Genomic DNA, 17,541 nt, shown 5'->3' with positions numbered 1-17,541 from the left:
TCACCAGAAGTGAGTCAGAAGCAGGAATATGAAAGAAAGAGAGAGAACGAGATATATCTGACTATGTGCTGTGGCAGACTGATAAACAATGGGCCTTGCCTCTGTTGAACACATCTTAGCCTGTTCATACTGTAAAAATCATAGATTTGAGGCTCACTTGAAGACATCGACAGTAAACTGACTGTCCTTTGAGCTGTAGGACAAAAAAATGGACGGATTATCACTGGTTCTTAATTCAACTTGGTAGCTGGTTAAGAGTTGACTAGGTCTACAACAAGCCCTTTGACTGGAAAGTGATATAACATTGCTTATCTAATATATCTAATATATCAGACTACGCGATTTGAAAACAGCTTCTATTAAATTTGATCAGAGACCTGTATCAAAACTCCAAAACACCAACACAATTTCTTTACATAGTTTTTCATAAACGATTTCAGATCTCTCAAAATAAAATGTTTAATATGAAAGGTGTTATTATTAAGTTGCTTTGCGTGAACTTTCTTTAAACAAAATCTAAATGATGAAGCATTTTACAAGGAAGTTTATTTGCCTCGTAATATATGCCTAGACCTAACATAGTCTTAATAAAAAGTGTTGAATTAGACTAAAAGTTTGATCAAGGCCAAAGGATGTTCAATATCTCAATATACATGACCAAATACTCAATACGTGTCCATGGTTATATGCACATACCTGAGCTTAACTCAATAATACAGGTTCCTCTATGCCAGCAATCCAGATGTATCTATAGAGGACAAAATGCTATATAAATGCTTCCTGTTATTCAACAGCTCGGCCCATCAAAGGCAGTGATAAATGGTTGTGTTATAGAATAACATTGGAGGCCTATAAGTAATGCGTAGTTTACATATCCTGCAAAGGCATATATCCTACCAGTTAAATACAGGTGTGTCATGTCCTTGTCCATAATATGGTTATGAATAAATTACTTGGTGGAGCTGTCCAAAGGAAAGATGACTTACATCAATTAAGGCATACAGTAACAGAAAACGCATAGTATTTTAGGAGAAACAATATTTCTTTTAAGCAGTTTAAGTCTATAATTGTCAGTCATACACATTCAGATTATTGGTATGTAAGATATCAATAAAATACGTGCATGTGCAATTCTCGCAGCATCATCTGTTCTTTGATATATCTTCCACGAAGACCACTATCTGTAGGCTATCCGACCCTCTGCATAAGTCTGTCAAACACTCCTGGTTCGATTCCTGTTTAATGGCCTGGTTACTCTCCTTTACGCAAACCTTGTTGTCTCGTGGTGGAGGTGCGCTGCGGAACCTTTGTGGATGAAGGAGCAGCATCCGCCGCTGCTTGATCCGCATTGCCAGTAGTTTGTCGGTCCGCATCCTTCTCCCCTTTTTCATTATGCATGGTGTTGTGGGCTCCAGTGCGCAACGGGCTCCGATTGTCCTCAGCAGGCTGAGACGCCTGGTTATCTCTCCCCGCAGTGTTTGGTCTCTCCGCAGTTTGTGCGGCTATGTGGCTTTGGGCAGACGTGTAGAGTCCTTTCGGTTGCGAATGCGCACTTTCTGAGAAAACGCCGTCGGAGATGACGGCGGCGCTCTTGCTTCTGCCCTCCCAGTGAAATGCCTTGGTCTGAGTCTTTACACCAAACCTGGTTTCATTGACAGATAAAATGTCTGTCTCTGTAGAGTTAGTGTCTGAGACGTTAGTGCTTGTGGATATGTTTGTTGAGATGTTAGCAGAGGCTGTGACCTCATCGGGCATCCCTAGCTTCCCCGCTGGAGAGGATGCGCTCGTTGGCTTCCATATCAAGCTGTAGTAAATGGCTAGAATGATGGCTGCTAAGGACACAGACAATACATATGCGAAGACAGTGGCTAGTCTCACCCACTTTTTGTTCGTCTTCGCAGCCATTTTAGCCTTTTTGTCCCCTGTATAAGTGGCAGGTTTGCCCCTCTCCATGTTGGGCATAAAGTCCCGCTCTCTCATATTGCCCCGATGTTTCCCTCGATGCTCCACTACCCCGTCCGTCTTGAAGATTTCTTGTTATCCACAATCCAAGAGAACACGGGAACCTATCCGGTCGAGAGAAGACGTCAGGCTTACTGTGGACCATATGCGTTATTGAACAGTTTACTGCTAAATATATTTCAGGTTAATTAATTTCATCTTAGAAGGCACTGCGGTTTGTCTCAGAAACCAAGTTTAACATTGTGTTTCATAATGTACATCATGGATGAGGCAGGCAGCTCAGGGTCTCTTGAGAATTTCAGCATCCACCAGCAGAATCCCAGTCCCGTACGACCAATGTTTATTCCGACGGCATTTCCCAAGGAATCATCTATACAGCGAATCCGCAGTAAAGGATTCGATGTCATTTAAAAAATCGATTAAGTGAAATCATACGGTACACAGCTGTCTTTACCGTAGCCTACAACAAATTAAGTGGTTGTCTCAGCTAAAAATATAGGAGAGGGGGCGGGTGAAGGTTCTTAAAGAGCCAGCAGCTATATGCAGCGGGCTGCATTAACTAATGAAACCGCACCAAACGCACCCCAACACTAGAGTTAAAAATTAAATGCATGTATGCGGATGGTGTAAATTGTCCAGACCAAGTAGACTATGATTGCGTCATGACATAAACGTGGAACTGGTACTAGGAATGAAGCAGTGTGTGTTGCGGTGTAGAGTCTAGACTGTATTTATGAGAATGAGGGATGGAAAGCTTGAAGGGCAGGTACTGAAGGCTCAAATTAAACGTCACCAATGGCAGTGCCAACGCTTGGTGCCGTGGCGCACATGATTTCAGCCCCTTGTGATTTCAGCACCTTGGACAGTGGCCGATAACCTATATTTACGCATAGGCCTACTGGTGCACATGGCCACAACGGATCCTAAATTGTCGGAACTAGAAGCACAAGCATTTCGCTACACTCGCATTAACATCTGCTAACCATGTGTATGTGACAAATACAATTTGATTTGATTTGATTTGATTTGATTTGATAAATTGGCAGAGCAGAGGACATTGGGTCCAAATGAAAAACATGTAATATAGTATATGTGGGTCATATACAAACCTTTTAATAAAACATAATTGGTTTTACGGATTGATTCAACAGCTTGAAAGGTCAGACGTTTAAACAAAGCGTGGCAGCTCAGCAGGATCATCTGGGGGTATTTGTCTCATATGTGTTTGTTTTCGTGCGCGTGTTCGTGTGGGATGGAATCTATATAGATGACGCAGCCAGGCTAGCTCAAGTGTCTCTAGTCCAGCGGTGCCCAGCGCATGGTCAGGTGACATCACACAACACACCATCTCAGGTGACTGTTGGATGGGGGGGGGCTTGACTGACTTATTTGCCTGCTATATGGTGCCTGCTATATGGTAACGGGGAGTGAGGGGTATGAGTGAAACACCGTTTTTCTTCTGATCCTTGCCCATCTATTCATTATATGAATTACATACTTTTGACTGAGGATCTCTACAGTGTAAATGCTTGATATTGTCTGTTGTAGGTCTACCATACTGTATGCTTTTATTGCTGCATTGGAAATCATTTCCACTGGCCTATCAAGTTTCCCCTTGAAAAGTGTGAATCATGTTCTTTTTGATATAATTGGTAGATGGGCAACTTTGATGGGGTGTGGGGCTGGGGGCCACAAACACATCTGAATTCATCATGAGGGGCCACAGTAAAACATTTTAGTGACTCCCCCTCTTGACAGCAGATATATATATATATTTGCCATGGGCATGGAGAAGATTTAGCAATTTCATAACAAATTTCATGTAATTCTACATGACATTTGCCCATCCCTGATCTAATCTAATGGAAGTAAGATACATTATTATTACCCCAAACACTTTTATCCTTATGTAACTTGGGTCCTCCGATCCCTATACAATTTGCCTAAGGTATTACTTGCTGTTAAAATGAATTTTACCCAAATGACAGGGAGGGAGGAGTCAGGAGCAGAGGCCATGAATCAACATTAATCAGTGCCCTCCCTGCCACATCTGGACATCTAACATGATGCAGTACATTTAATTTCTCATCTCCACAATACTGAATGCAAATTAAAATCAATATACCGGTAGATCAGCAATCACAGATTGAACAAGCATCCTGGCTATTGTCTCTCAATATTGTACAGTATGGCAGTCTATATTTGGGTACTGATTGTTATGTGAGGTATGCAGTGGAGAAAAACAAGACAAAACAAATGGAAAATGAAAAGTGGATTGACGATGGCTAGAAGACCGGTGACGCCGAGCGCCGAGCGCCGCCCGAACAAGGAGAGGAACCGACTTTGGTGGAATTCGTGACACCTGTCACCATGAAGATGGACCCTAAGGGCTAGTACAACCAGAAATTACTTGGAAATAATTGATTTACAGTGAGTAAATATCGTCACATTATATTATCTGCCTGGTTGTTTAGTTCAACAGTTTAGATCCTTATGTATTGAATCCAGACCAATAGAAACGTGTCCAGCAGCTGTGCTGGCTGCTTCAGACTCCACAGCTCTGGAATGGGGTCCGTCAGGATTTGGGATGACTCAGCGCCGCAACCACTGTTACCACAATATATGTTAACAGATGTGAATTGGATCTAGTTGTGAGATGGTTCAAAACTCTGCATTACGCGTTTACAGTCCCAGCAGCCTCGTGAATTGTATTGATCACAGCTGATGTGGGTTTTACCAGCCTGTTGTTGCACTGCACAACGTTCACTGGGCTGACAGCTGCTTCCTTCTCTCTCTCTCTCATTCTACTGTAGTGCTCTCTCGTTTGCTCTTTTGCTTTCTACCTCTCTCCATCTTGCTCCTCTCACAGCACCTTCTGTTCTGCAGTACATCAGTCTGTTAACCACTTGTTCCGTACAGAGGATTCAGGCAAGTAGTAGAACGCATAATTCAATTTACTATGGGTGCTGCAGATGCCTATCTGTTCATGCAATCATAAAATAATAATTGTTCTATCATAGTCATTGGCTTGTGGATTTATAATTCCCCATTTCTAGTAGACAGAGCTCCTGGACGTTGAGAACACATCAGGAAAATATGCAAAACTTTCTAAAGTGAGTACCATTGTCTAAGATGTGCACAGCTTCCACTGCTGTGTGATCCACTCAGTAAAGCCAGTCTTTATCTGCTTTCCTGTCAAAGCCTCTAAAGTGTGTATTGTGTAACTGAGAGGGAATTTGTATTGCAAAAGCAGCAATAAACACAATGCAAATGCACACATACTGGCCACACAGTGTTGGTGATGTGATTGCAGCTAAAGCGAGAGAGCCCAGATTTGTGATTTCTGTGCAGCAGATCAAGCTGTAGTGAGATGATTGAGTTTGACAGTTTGAACCTCTCCCACTGCTTGCACCCACCCTGAGCTGTCTCCATAGAGAGTTTCAGTGTGCAGCCATTTACTCCCTACTACTGAGGGAGGTCACAGCTATTCCCTGGGGAATAAACAACATCATCCCTATAACTGGTGTGCCATCGGATGACACTCTATCCTCTGTTCTGCTTTCAAGGGGATCAGTTGCTCCTCTGTAAGCCACGGATACTGTATCAAAACAAACACTTGATCTGTTGAAGATATAGTAGATCCCCAGTTCCTCTGCTGAGCTGCTGCTCTTATCTTTCTCTGCTCTTGTCTGGAGTTTTCTTGCAGTGATTTGCCTGTCTCGTCAGGCTTGAGCTCCCAGGCGTCCTGTGTATGGAAGACAGACACCAGGATGTAGCAGGCTTCATTTCCCCCTTTCCAAATATACATGGAGACCTAGAGGATAGTAGAGGATGACAGGGAATACAAGAGAAAGTGTCAAATGATGTACTTTTTTTACTGTGTGAAAGAAAGAGATCATAAAAACACAAACGAAATGCTTTGCCTACACAATAATCATCATTGTGATAACATAGGAACATAGGAATTACTTTTGGTCCCTCATCTTTGTTTTATTCTTGTCTGTCCGTCCTCATCAACGGCACCCTAAAGTCAGGAATGTGTTCAACCTGCATTTTCCAAACAGCGACCATCTAGTCAAAACCCTGACTGTTGTCACAGGCGTGGTGAAATTTGACTTACCACAGCTTCTTTGCTTACAAGGAGAATGTGATACAGGTAATACACATCACAATCCTTACGTCATGACATCTTTCCCCACAGCAACATGAAATAACCAGAGCTCATTCTACACATACTGTATGTAGCATAACTTAAAATCATTAAGTGTCATAAACATCAATAGGTATGTAAATGTCTAGAGTACATTTGCTTATCAGCATCACCTAACCGCCAACATTTGTTTATATTAGTTGCCAGATTCCAAACTGGCTCTGCAGCACTAACCTTGCCTCAGGTCAACCACTAATATGAGCCTTCATTTCCTCCACAATGCATCCTCTGTCCTTGCACTCTTTATGAGTTTACGACTACAATATCCAGTTTTAATGAACTCTAATGAAAATAACAATTGGTTCTCTTCCTGAGGCACTGTGACTGATCATTTCTACGCCCTCTAGTGGTCAAAAACGAAACAGTTATTATCATGACAAGTAGTAAATCCAGACAGCAATTTCATGCGGTTGTGGTCTGATGTTATAGAACTGGGCTGCTGATATCCTGTCCATTGCTTACAACCCATCGAGGACCAACGCATTCAGACATGTCTTCATGGAGAAAATGTTAGTGGACAAGGACAGGTCTCTCTTTATGTTGAATGTAAAAAATCAAGGTAAAAAAATGATGAACCTCTCCATCCTAGGTATGTCTGTATCTCCCTTCAGACCAATACGGATGTTAAGATCCCTGTCAAAAAGTGAGCCACAGACAATTTTGTTGAATTTGTTGAACAGCTCCCACAACAGTTCAACATATTAAATCAATTTAAACTAGATTTATGTGTTGTCTTTATTTTCATCTTCAGTGTTTACAAGATGTTTCTAGCCGATAAGTAGAGGGTGGAGAGTGCCCTGGCTTCAGCACACCTCCCCACAATTCTGAGTTTTGCATCTGTATAGGGCGGCAGGTAGCCTTGTGGTTAAGAGTATTGGCCTGTAACAGAAATGCTGCTGGTTTGAATCCCAGAGCAGACTAGGTGAGAAATCTGTGCTCTGAACAAAGCACTTAACCCTAGTCGCTCTGGAGAAGAGTGTCTACTAAATGACAAACATATATAGTTCAAGTACTTATAGTCCTTTCTGAATGTGTGTCATGAATGATTTCCAGTGGAATGTAATAATGTGAGAGGTAAATTGTGTGTTCTCTCAGGGTGACACTATGAACTGGATATCTTCCATGAAGCTGCTTTCAAGCTCATCCTGATGAGTTTTTGTCCCTGGCCTGAGATATATGAGATATTTACATCCTAGTAAGTGAAATTCGAAATTGACCGAGCAGTGTGATTCTTACTAATTGGAGAATACAGGCATGAGGCGATGCCAGGTGTAATTGTCATTATGTTCCCCTCAACAGTTGCTCGGTTGGAGGGTCCAGCTCATGCAGTGGTTCCCTGGCTTAGGGTTTGGCGTGGTCAACAAGAAGCAGCGTTACCCCCGCCTCACTGAAGAGCTCTTCTCCCGTATCGGACCTGACCAGGTGAAGGCCCTCATCGAAAAGTATGAGCCCTGCTCCTCCAACGCCAACAGAGGAGAGATACACATAGATGCAGTCTGATTACTACAGACAGGACAGGAGAACTAACCAATCATCATTGACTGCACTTTATTCCCAATCATTACTGTATTTTCAATCCAGTGTTTTATAGAAGAGAGATGTGTAACACTGCTATAATGTGCATGTGTCTTATTCTACAGGTCAGCTGTTCTATCTGACTGTAAATCTTGTCTGTAAATGTGAGCTCAGAGCTAGTAATAGAAGCAATAGAAAGTCTATGGATGAATGATAATTTATACAATCCTTTTGGGTTATTTCATTAATTAAAATGACTGGAAATCGTACAGACGGTTGCTTATGCCTTTGAGTGTCTCTAGAGTGTAATGGAACATATTTCCCTGTGATCCCTCCACAGTAGGTCAGTTTTCCAGCGTGTCGGCGCCGCCAGTGTCTGCTGGCCGGCTGCCGTTGCCTGGAGCTGGACTGCTGGAAGGGAAAACCACTGGATGAAGAACCCATCATCATCCACGGATTCACCATGACAATCGAGATCCTGTTCAAAGTCAGGTGTCAGTCAGTCCTCATCTCTCAGTGCCAGGCAGTGCAGTAGTGCTGTAGTAAACAAATGATTCACCCATTTTCAATGGAATATGCCACCTATGTTGGGGGATTCTAGCCCCAGTCCTAACACTTACCCTAATGCTATATTGGACCTTAATGCTAGAGAATAGTCCTATTGATCCGATATGGTGTGTGCCAACAAAAACAAAGCATCTAACTAATGTAGACCAATGACCAATTGTCGACCCATCTTGTAGTCCCCATAAACACATACCTCATTCATTAAGACTCACAGACAACAGAGATAGAGTGTTACTAATGATATAGAGTGTTACAACCGTAGTCCAGACCCCAGTGCCTACAGAAACAGTGTACCAGGAAGTGGCCCCTGCTTTACATCTCGCAGTGACAGCTTTCTTTGTGGCTCTGCCAGCAGGTGTCCATTGAGACACAATACAGAGTGTCATATTGGGCCTGGGCACTGGAGCCTGTGTGCAGCACAGCAGCCTCTCCACTCCACTCCACACCACACCACACATCTCATGGCCCCTTCACTCAACACTGCCATTTAAGGGCACCCAGAGCTCCGCTATAACTGGTACACAGACCAAACCAAACGCCTCAGCATAGTTTACTGTCACACACTGATTTCCTCCAGGCTTGACGATGTTTGGCCTGCCTCCAGCTCATTCAGGGAGTGAACGTTATTTATAATAAGGATTACATGGAGAAAATCGGACCTCTTTGAATTGAAAATGGATGTCCCTCTCTTCAGCAAAATATATTTGTAAAAAACAGGTGATCCTCCCTTACACCCAAAATAATAATGAAAAGATAAAGTGGATACAGAGAACATGTCTACCGTTTACCTTCACTTCGGGGACAGACCAGAGCCTGGATATGCAGTACTAAAAACGTTTCTTCATTCAGTAAGCATTACATGGCAACGCAGGAATTTTGATAGCGGGCCATAAACATATTATGCAAATCCACGTTATTTGACACATATTAGCATAATATTTTTTAATACCACACAAATCACTGAAATGTCAGGCTAAGAATGAACAGAGAGATAGGCCTATGTGTTCATCTTATCATATTTCTCCAGTGCCACTGTGTCTTGTTTGCATTGAATCTGTCACGCCTGCTCCCGCTCTTCCCCCCTGGCGCTCGAAGGGCGCCAGGGTGATTTGCTGATGTTAAGTTGGGGCAGGAGTTAGATGAGGGTAACTTTTGCCTCTACAGAAATAGGAATGAGAGATGCAGTTTTTGTCAAAATAATAACCTCATATGATTAAAAACAAACTTTACACAAAGTACATGTTATATATAGAACCTGTTAATCTAGTTGTTGTTGCTGACAGAAAATAATATTCTGCATGATCCCTCTGTCACAACTTCCGCCGAAGTCGGTCCCTCTCCTTGTTTGGGCGGCGTTTGGCGGTCGACGTCATCGACCTTCTGGCCATCGCCGATCCACTTTTAATTTTCCATTAGTTTTGTCTTTGCCTTACACACCTGGTTTCAATTCCCCAACTACTTGTTCATTATTTAACCCTCTGTTCCCCCATGTCTGTTTGTGAGTAATTGTTTGTATGTAGTATTGCATTTGTATATGTTGAATAAAGTACGTTTATTGACTCATATCTGCTGTCCTGCGCCTGACTCCTCTACACCAGCTACACACAGACCTCATTACACCCTCTCATTATCCTGTGGACAGAGAAAAACAAGAGCTACCTCATCTCATCTTTTGTGGAGACCAAAGGGGAGAATATGATATCCAAGACTGCAGTTGAGTTTGTGGGGTATCCTTTTCTCAACTGCCACTTTAGCCCTGATTGAATTACCCTCAAATACTAAGAAATCATCATTCTTTTCTGCCACACATTGTGAATGCAAACTCCCTTAACATGTCAATCCGGGTATAACAGGCAGATGAGAATAATCTACCCTAAAGGAACCAGACTAGTCCAACTACAGCCCACAGCCCTTCTGGAATGCTGGCTGCCAGATGGTGGCGCTCAACTATCAAACTATGGGTAAAGCTACTGTATAACATCTATCTGGGATTAGGATTGTTTTATGGCTGATAAACTGGTGTAATGACTTATGATTGTTCCCATCATTATTATTAGTCATTATAAGGCACATTTGTAGAGTTTCTTTATTGATGTTAAGTGTTTCTTATATTCACCACTGCAGGTCAGTGTTGACCTGTTTTGAGTTGCACGTTGCACACTGCTCTACTGCACATGCCACAAAAATGCAGATCCATCTCACATGAAAATGTTGTGCTGTATGCATTAGTGAAGAAACATGAATGTGATTTTGAAACGTTCTGAAAATATGTTGTTTTTTTCTCCAGATTTCCTAATGCAGCACAACATGTCTTTATTTGAATTCAACAGAACAACAGACTACCTCCTCAATCATGACCTCTTCTGCGTTAGTAACAAGAAGTTTGACCCCTACTGTGACAGGATCGACACCATCGTTGACAACACACTGACCATCAAGGCATGTAATTATTATTATTATGTTAACTCCAATCTCAGAGAGAGCAGCAGACATCGGCACTATTCAGTATTCTTGCTTCGGGCTTTTGTGCCAGGCATTTAAAATATCTCATAAAAGATCTAATGTAGTTATTGGACTGTTTAGTCATTATCAAACCACTCTGGATTATTATCCACGGTTCTACTTTGGAAGAGCTGATGCAGCTGGCTGTTTGTAACTGGGGGCTATTTTCCTCCCACTTGTTTTTCAGAGTAGCATACCCTCAGGCTTTCTCTCGCTCTCATCTCTCTCTTTCTGTGTGTGTGTTCATCTTGGTTGAACATGTCTGTCTGTTTTGTGATAGTCTACTGTAAGTGGACAGTCAATATGTATACATGTCTGCTGTGTCTGCAGCTCTATTTCTTCTTGGGTCTTTCTATAAATAATGGGGAAATGTGTGACATTGGGATCAAATTTCTAAATGGTTTGAAACGACAACAAAAATATTTTTATGCAGTTCCACATGTGTACTTAGAGGAATAAAAGTGAATATATTAAAATTGGCCCATAACTCTACCTATACAACATCATAGGCCTAGGACTATACATAATTTAAGCAGGCTTTATACAGACATTTGGCAAGTCAATTCAAGGTTTTTCAGGGACTTTTTCAAGCACTTAATTGTAATCTTCAAGGACCTCAATGTTATACACTTGTATAATTTATATAATTGTACATATAGGGCCTAATATAGAACCCTCCCCCCAAAAAATCAAGCAATAAGTGTAAAAAAAGTAGGCCAATGCCAATGCATTGATATTCAAATTATTATTACATTCTAAAATATGTGAGAATAATGTGGACATTGCCTGACTAAATAGATTGGATGCATGCTGATTGTTTTGTAGCCTATGTGGCCGACACAGAGACACATAATAAACCCATGAATAGCGATGAATTCATCTCACCATTTGAATCTCACCATCGCAGTTTTTATGATGAGAAAGTGACCAAAAACCAGGTTCTTTTTTTTTAGAGGAATGATTTTTTATGGAAAGCCAAGTTGAAGCCAACATTAGATGTTGTCGTCCTCATAATAACCGAATGTGGTTTTACCGCAACAGAGTAGCACAATACCCTTCAATTGAAGCGATGGGAAACAAACATCAATTCCCACATCTCTCACAAAAATGGATCAAAAAGGAAACCACAGATAATTATATGGGAGCATGAGCACTTTTAATTGAGTACAATGATTACAAGAACATTTCAAGCACCAAATTGAGGAAATTTTCATATTTTCAAGGTAGGCCTATTCCAGTAGGCCGCTTACATTTCTGAGCTCCAAGTTCAAGTAGATGATATAGGTTTTAAGTATCAAGGTCTTTAAGAATTTGATTTTGCAATGCATACATTATTTTAGATTTTTGTGCCCACGAAAACTGTTTTCACCCCATTACATTAAAATACACAAAATGTTACCTAGTTACACTGCATTTCTGAGATCTCTATACATAAAACTATCCGACAGCTAGATCCAGGATTCTTACAGGGTTAAAGTTCAATGACACATTTAACTGATTCATACTTAACAACTTGCAAGGACAGAAAATAAATGTTTTATGCCACACGGTTGTGGACAAATCAATCAATACAGCAACCATGATAAAGGGTTAAACATAGGTTGTAAATCAACTTGTACATTTGATTGAATCTAGCTATGATCCTCCATAATATATTAAGGTAATGACATGAAAAAAATGGGGAGATTATTGTCAATTATCAGTTGTAACAAGATGTCCAGTGTAGGAAATCCTCAATGTTAACCTAGTTCATAGAAAGACCCTTACCATAGGCCTACATGTGTTTCTAAAGGCGTTACAGTCATTTAACTGACTTGCCTAGTTAAATAAAGGTTACATTTGTTTAACCAAATCATCAGTGGAGGCTGCTGAGAGGAGGACGGCTCATAATAATGGCTGGAACGGAGCAAATGGAATGGCATACAAAAAAATGCTAACCATGTGTTTTATTCCGCTCCAGGCATTACCACAAGCCCGTCTTCCCCAATTAAGGCACCACCAACCTCCAGTGTATCATATATATCCGTTATCATAACTCCATCATAATTCCTTACAGATCTATTCAGGCCCGTTTCTGTCAGACAAGAGTGTGAAGACAGGCGTGTAAGAAGTACCGGACCAAGTTGTATCCCATACCGAACACCATTAACCCAGTGTGGAACGAGGAACCATTTGTTTTTGAGAAGGCATTTGTTCAACTATAATTTCTACAAGCTAACCATTTTGCCTTGCTGAATGCATGTCAGAAGGGTCAAGCTTGTTGTGTGGACAGATCCTGCTACCTGACATGGCCTCCCTCAGGATCGTGGTTCACGAGGAGGGCGGGAAGTTTCTGGGCCACAGGATCATTCCCACTGAGGCCTTTCAGTCAGGTCCACAGGATCATTCCCACGGAGGCCTTTCAGTCAGGTCCACAGGATCATTCCCACTGAGGCCTTTCAGTCAGGTCCACAGGATCATTCCCACTGAGGCCTTTCAGTCAGGTCCACAGGATCATTCCCACTGAGGCCTTTCAGGTCCACAGGATCATTCCCACTGAGGCCTTTCAGTCAGGTCTGTATGATAACATGTTGCATTACCTTTCTCTTATACCTGTGAAGTAACACTGCTATTAATCTAGTAAAACCACAGTATTAACATGGTGTTGTTAGTGTTGAGTGATTACAGCTTTGCTACATAGATATAAGAGCAACTTCATGTAGCGTTACCTACAGTATTTCTACATGGGTTTAAACTGCACCTCTGCCCAGTCTTTCCGACAATGAGGCTGATTGAAGTAGACCTTGAGTCAGAAGGCTTCTGACTGTGTCTGATTGATTCATGGGGGTTTGAGCCCTGCAGGCTTCCAGCACATCTGTCTGCGCAGCGAGAGCAACATGCCGCTCACTCTGACAGCTCTCTTTGTGTACATCAAGGTCAAGGACTACATCCCTGCTGCTTTTGCAGGTACAGTACACTTACTTTCAGCTTCTATTTTTTAGAAAAGGTACAGAATAATTTGTATTCACATTTCAATTTTCACATTGGATGATTGTGTAGGTAGGATAGGTAGAACACCTATAGATGGTGTTTTAAGAGTCATTGATTTGAAATAAAATTTTCACTAGGGGACTGATTTCTTCTGTACTGTCTTGTTCTGCCTCAGATTTCAAAGATGCCTTATTCAACCCAACAAAGAATTCTGAGAAGGCAACAAAGACAACAGAGGTAAATCAATTCCCAGACAGAGCTCATTGAAACACTGAAAATGTTTCACTCCTAAGGTTCTCCTTTCACAACAAAACATTTCCATAGTAAGATGTGAACAGGGCTTGATTGGTTTTATGGTGTCTTTGTTAGGGATTTGATGGACTTGTTCTCTGTCCCCACATTCTTCAGCAGACTACGTCTCCCCCTATGAGGTGCCCCTTGTCAACATAACACTGTGGGGGAGGAGACTGCATTTGCAGAAACAGGTAAGAAGGCTGTTTCCTGTTGGATAGGGCCAACATTTCAATTCACTATACTAAAGATACTAAAGCTTCCTCTCCAGTGAAGTAAGCTGATACTTCTACTAGTACCCAGGATACTCCACCTACTCCTGAAGAGGCCCCTTCAGAGCCTGAACCCAACATGGATTAAATGTCACCCCCAAACACTGTCAGTGTGGAGGATGAACCTGCCCCAATCATTCAGCCATCTGTTGTTAACCCCACCCAGAGTGTTAAGAAGTTTCCAGAGCCTGAGGGCCTCCCTAAGGTTGACCCAGAGGCTGAACAAGCCACAGAGTTGACTCCTGACCCCAAGGTCGTCCCTACCCCTGATCCAGATGTTGAATCCACCACAGGAGGTTGGTGGCACCTTAATTGGGGAGAACGGGCTTGTGGTAATGACTGGAGCGGAGTCAGTTGAATGGTGTTTGATGCCATTCCATTATTTCCGTTCCAGCCATTATTATGAGCCGTTCTCCCCTCAGCAGCCTCCACTGGAATCCACTCCTGTTGCTGACCCTGCTGTGGCTCCTGACCCTGCATCTGAGCCCAGCTCATCTGATCCTGCACCTGAGGACTCCACTCCTGTAGATGCCAATGAAGGTAACACCAGTGACTCTTCTGTGTTGTAAAAAGGAAACACATCAGTGGCGGTTGGTGCAGTTAAGATGAGAGAGGATGTTTTTTTTTCATGAGCATTGCTGATTCAGAGGGGTTGGGTTAAATGCAGAAGGTACATTCAGTTGTACAACTGACTGGGTATCCCCCTTTCCCTTATTTATATTACAGCATATTGGATGACTGTCATTCATATTCCATTCACCCAGCTCAATGTAACATCGATTCAGTTTAGACAACTACATTATACTCTAATCTCTATATCCCTATACCCATCATGAGGTTGCTACAACCTAGCCTATAAATGAACGTTTACAACATAGGTGTATAGGTTGATAGAAATTTGAGCAATCAAGTTGATTGAACTTGACACGTTCAATAATGCCTTGCACACTCTTGCCTGCATCTAGCTGATCTAGGGTGTAATCATTAGTCCAACAGTTGCAAACAAGAGTTCAGGTATGTTTATTCTCTTTTCGTTCAGCTTGCTTCCAGTCAATAAACGTTTTTCAACAGAATCGGCAGAATGAATACACCCCTGCTTACACACAAGCACAGTTCACTTTCATACCAACCACATACAAACAGCATAATCCCTTTGATCTTATAATTCCTCTTATCTGTTCCCTTCGCTTGTGGACTTCAGTTCACAACACATCAGCTGCCTGTGACCAAGCAAAAAAAACTTTCCAAGCCAAACCTTCAAATCCTAACCGCTACATACAGCCTATATCATTGTCACCATGTTAGCTAACACCATAATAAACACAGCAACTAAAACTAAAACGTTAGTAAATCCACTACAATCATGCAGTACGGAGTACAGTCAGCAAGTAGTTTAGCAGTTACACCAGTGGGTCCCGGTGGCAATAAATGAATAAAACCTGTCACGTGTGCTCCCTCTCCAGCCTCTAGGCTGCTCGTTATGGAACACACCAGTCACCATCATTACGCGCACCTGCACGTCATCAGACTCACCTGGACTCCATCACTTCCCTGATTACCTTCCCTTTTTATGTCACTCCTTTTGGTTCCTTCCCCAGGTGTTATTATTTCTATGTCATGTCTGTGCTTCTTATTTTGTAGTGTTTATTTATACACGCACTCCCTGAACTTGCTCCCCAACTCTCAGTGCTCATCATTACAGAATAACACCTCACCTAAGGGAAGCATCAGGGAGTGTTTTTAGTTTTTTTGGTGGGAATGACATCGGGTCCAGGAGCCGCTACAGGCTCTCATGCCCTGCCTCCGCTGGTTCGTCTGGCTCTCATGCCTCAGCCAGATCTCCAGGCTCCAGTACCCCAGCCGGCGACAGGTCAAGTGAGTACAAATTCTTATTTTCAATGACAGCCTAGGAACAGTGGGTTAACTGACTTGTTCAGGGGCTGAACGACAGATTTTTACCTTGTCAGCTCGGGGATTCGATCTTGCAACCTTTCAGTTACCCAGTCCAACACTCTAACCACTAGGCTACCTGCTACTCCCTTTGGTTCCTTCCCCAGGCATTATTGTTTCTGTTGCTGTGTCATGTCTGTGCATTGTTTGTGTTTCTTATTTTGTATTATGTTGTGTTTATTTATTAAAACACTCACTCCCTCAACTTGCTTCCTGAATCTCAGCATGCATCGTTACAAAACCAAAAGCTTACCTTGACTTAGAGTTCCAATGTTGGATAGCCAGCTAGCTACCTTAGCATCCCTCTCTATTTGAGCCGGGTGTTTGAGTAGGCTAAACTAGCTAGCTGCATTCGCTAGCTAAGTAAGTTAAAGTAAAAAATACTATGAAATGTAGCTCTCTCTCTTTCTTCTCCTTTAAATTATTCTGTTCAAAACTGTTAAACTATATTTTTCTCTCTTTGAGTCAACTACTCACCAACGGTTTATGCACTGCAGTGCTAGCTAGCTGTAGCTTATGCTTTTAGTACTAGATTAATTATCTGATCCTTTAATTGGGTGAACAACATGTCAGTTCATACTGCAAGAGCTGATAGGTTGGAGGATGTCCTAATTACTGTGTAAGCCTATGGAAGGGAGTGAGAACCACGAGCCTCCTAGATTTTGTATTGAAGTCAATGTACCCAGATGAGGCCGGACACTAGCTGTCCTCCAGCTACACCATGGTGCTACCCTACACAGTGCTGTTGATGCTACTGTAGACCTTCATTGTGAAACAGTGTGTTTTATCAATTATTTGGTGATGTGAACATATTTAGTATAGTTTAATCTAAAAAGGTTAACTTTTTTAATGTTTCACTATTTTTGTTTTCAGGAAATTCACTAAGGAGGATGCTCTAAGGAGCCTCTGAAATTCATATATCATATGTGTCCTCTTTCAGAGCTGTCCACAGTGAGGACATAAAGGAACTGGAGAAGAAGTTCCAGAAGAAAGTAGAGCAGCTCATCCAGAAATACAGCGACACATTCAAAGCGCTCAATACAACTCACTCCTAGATGTTTTAAAGCCCTCTGTAGTTAAGTTTTATGACTCAACAAATTCATGTTTTATTTTAATCTCATCCACTAGGGGTGATGGCAGACACACAGAATGTATTCATGTTGTTTTTCTCTTGGCCCGTTTAATTAACAAGAATTATATTTAGACGTATAATAATTAGCTTTAGGCAGATTTGGAATATTCCTCAGCTAATGTGTTTTTCTTGGTAGAGCACTTAATGAAGGGATAAAAATAATATCCTCT

General features: G+C 41.9%; 1 protein-coding gene and 1 pseudogene across 1 annotated transcript; one reads left to right on the top strand and one right to left on the bottom strand.

Moving 5' to 3' along the window:
* Positions 1-434: 434 nt before the first annotated feature.
* LOC149975239 (uncharacterized) lies at positions 435-4,352 on the bottom strand. Its single transcript, XM_090211380.1, has one exon. The coding sequence runs from the start codon at positions 1,978-1,980 to the stop codon at positions 1,252-1,254; it is 729 nt and encodes a 242-aa protein (XP_090067506.1). The 5' UTR covers positions 1,981-4,352; the 3' UTR covers positions 435-1,251.
* Positions 2,215-17,294, top strand: LOC110498366 (1-phosphatidylinositol 4,5-bisphosphate phosphodiesterase beta-2-like; annotated as a pseudogene).
* Positions 17,295-17,541: the final 247 nt, after the last annotated feature.

The sequence above is a fragment of the Oncorhynchus mykiss genome, chromosome 19 (genome assembly GCF_057628025.1).
Source record: "Oncorhynchus mykiss isolate SJ-2025 chromosome 19, ASM5762802v1, whole genome shotgun sequence".
NCBI lineage: Eukaryota > Metazoa > Chordata > Actinopteri > Salmoniformes > Salmonidae > Oncorhynchus > Oncorhynchus mykiss.
The sequence above is the reverse complement of the archived record's forward strand: the minus strand, read 5'-3'. Positions and strand labels throughout refer to the sequence as shown.

Coding starts and splice junctions, on each gene's coding strand:
- LOC149975239 (XM_090211380.1), bottom strand. CDS start 1,980: ATGAGAGAGCGGGACTTTATGCCCAACATGGAGAGGGGCAAACCTGCC.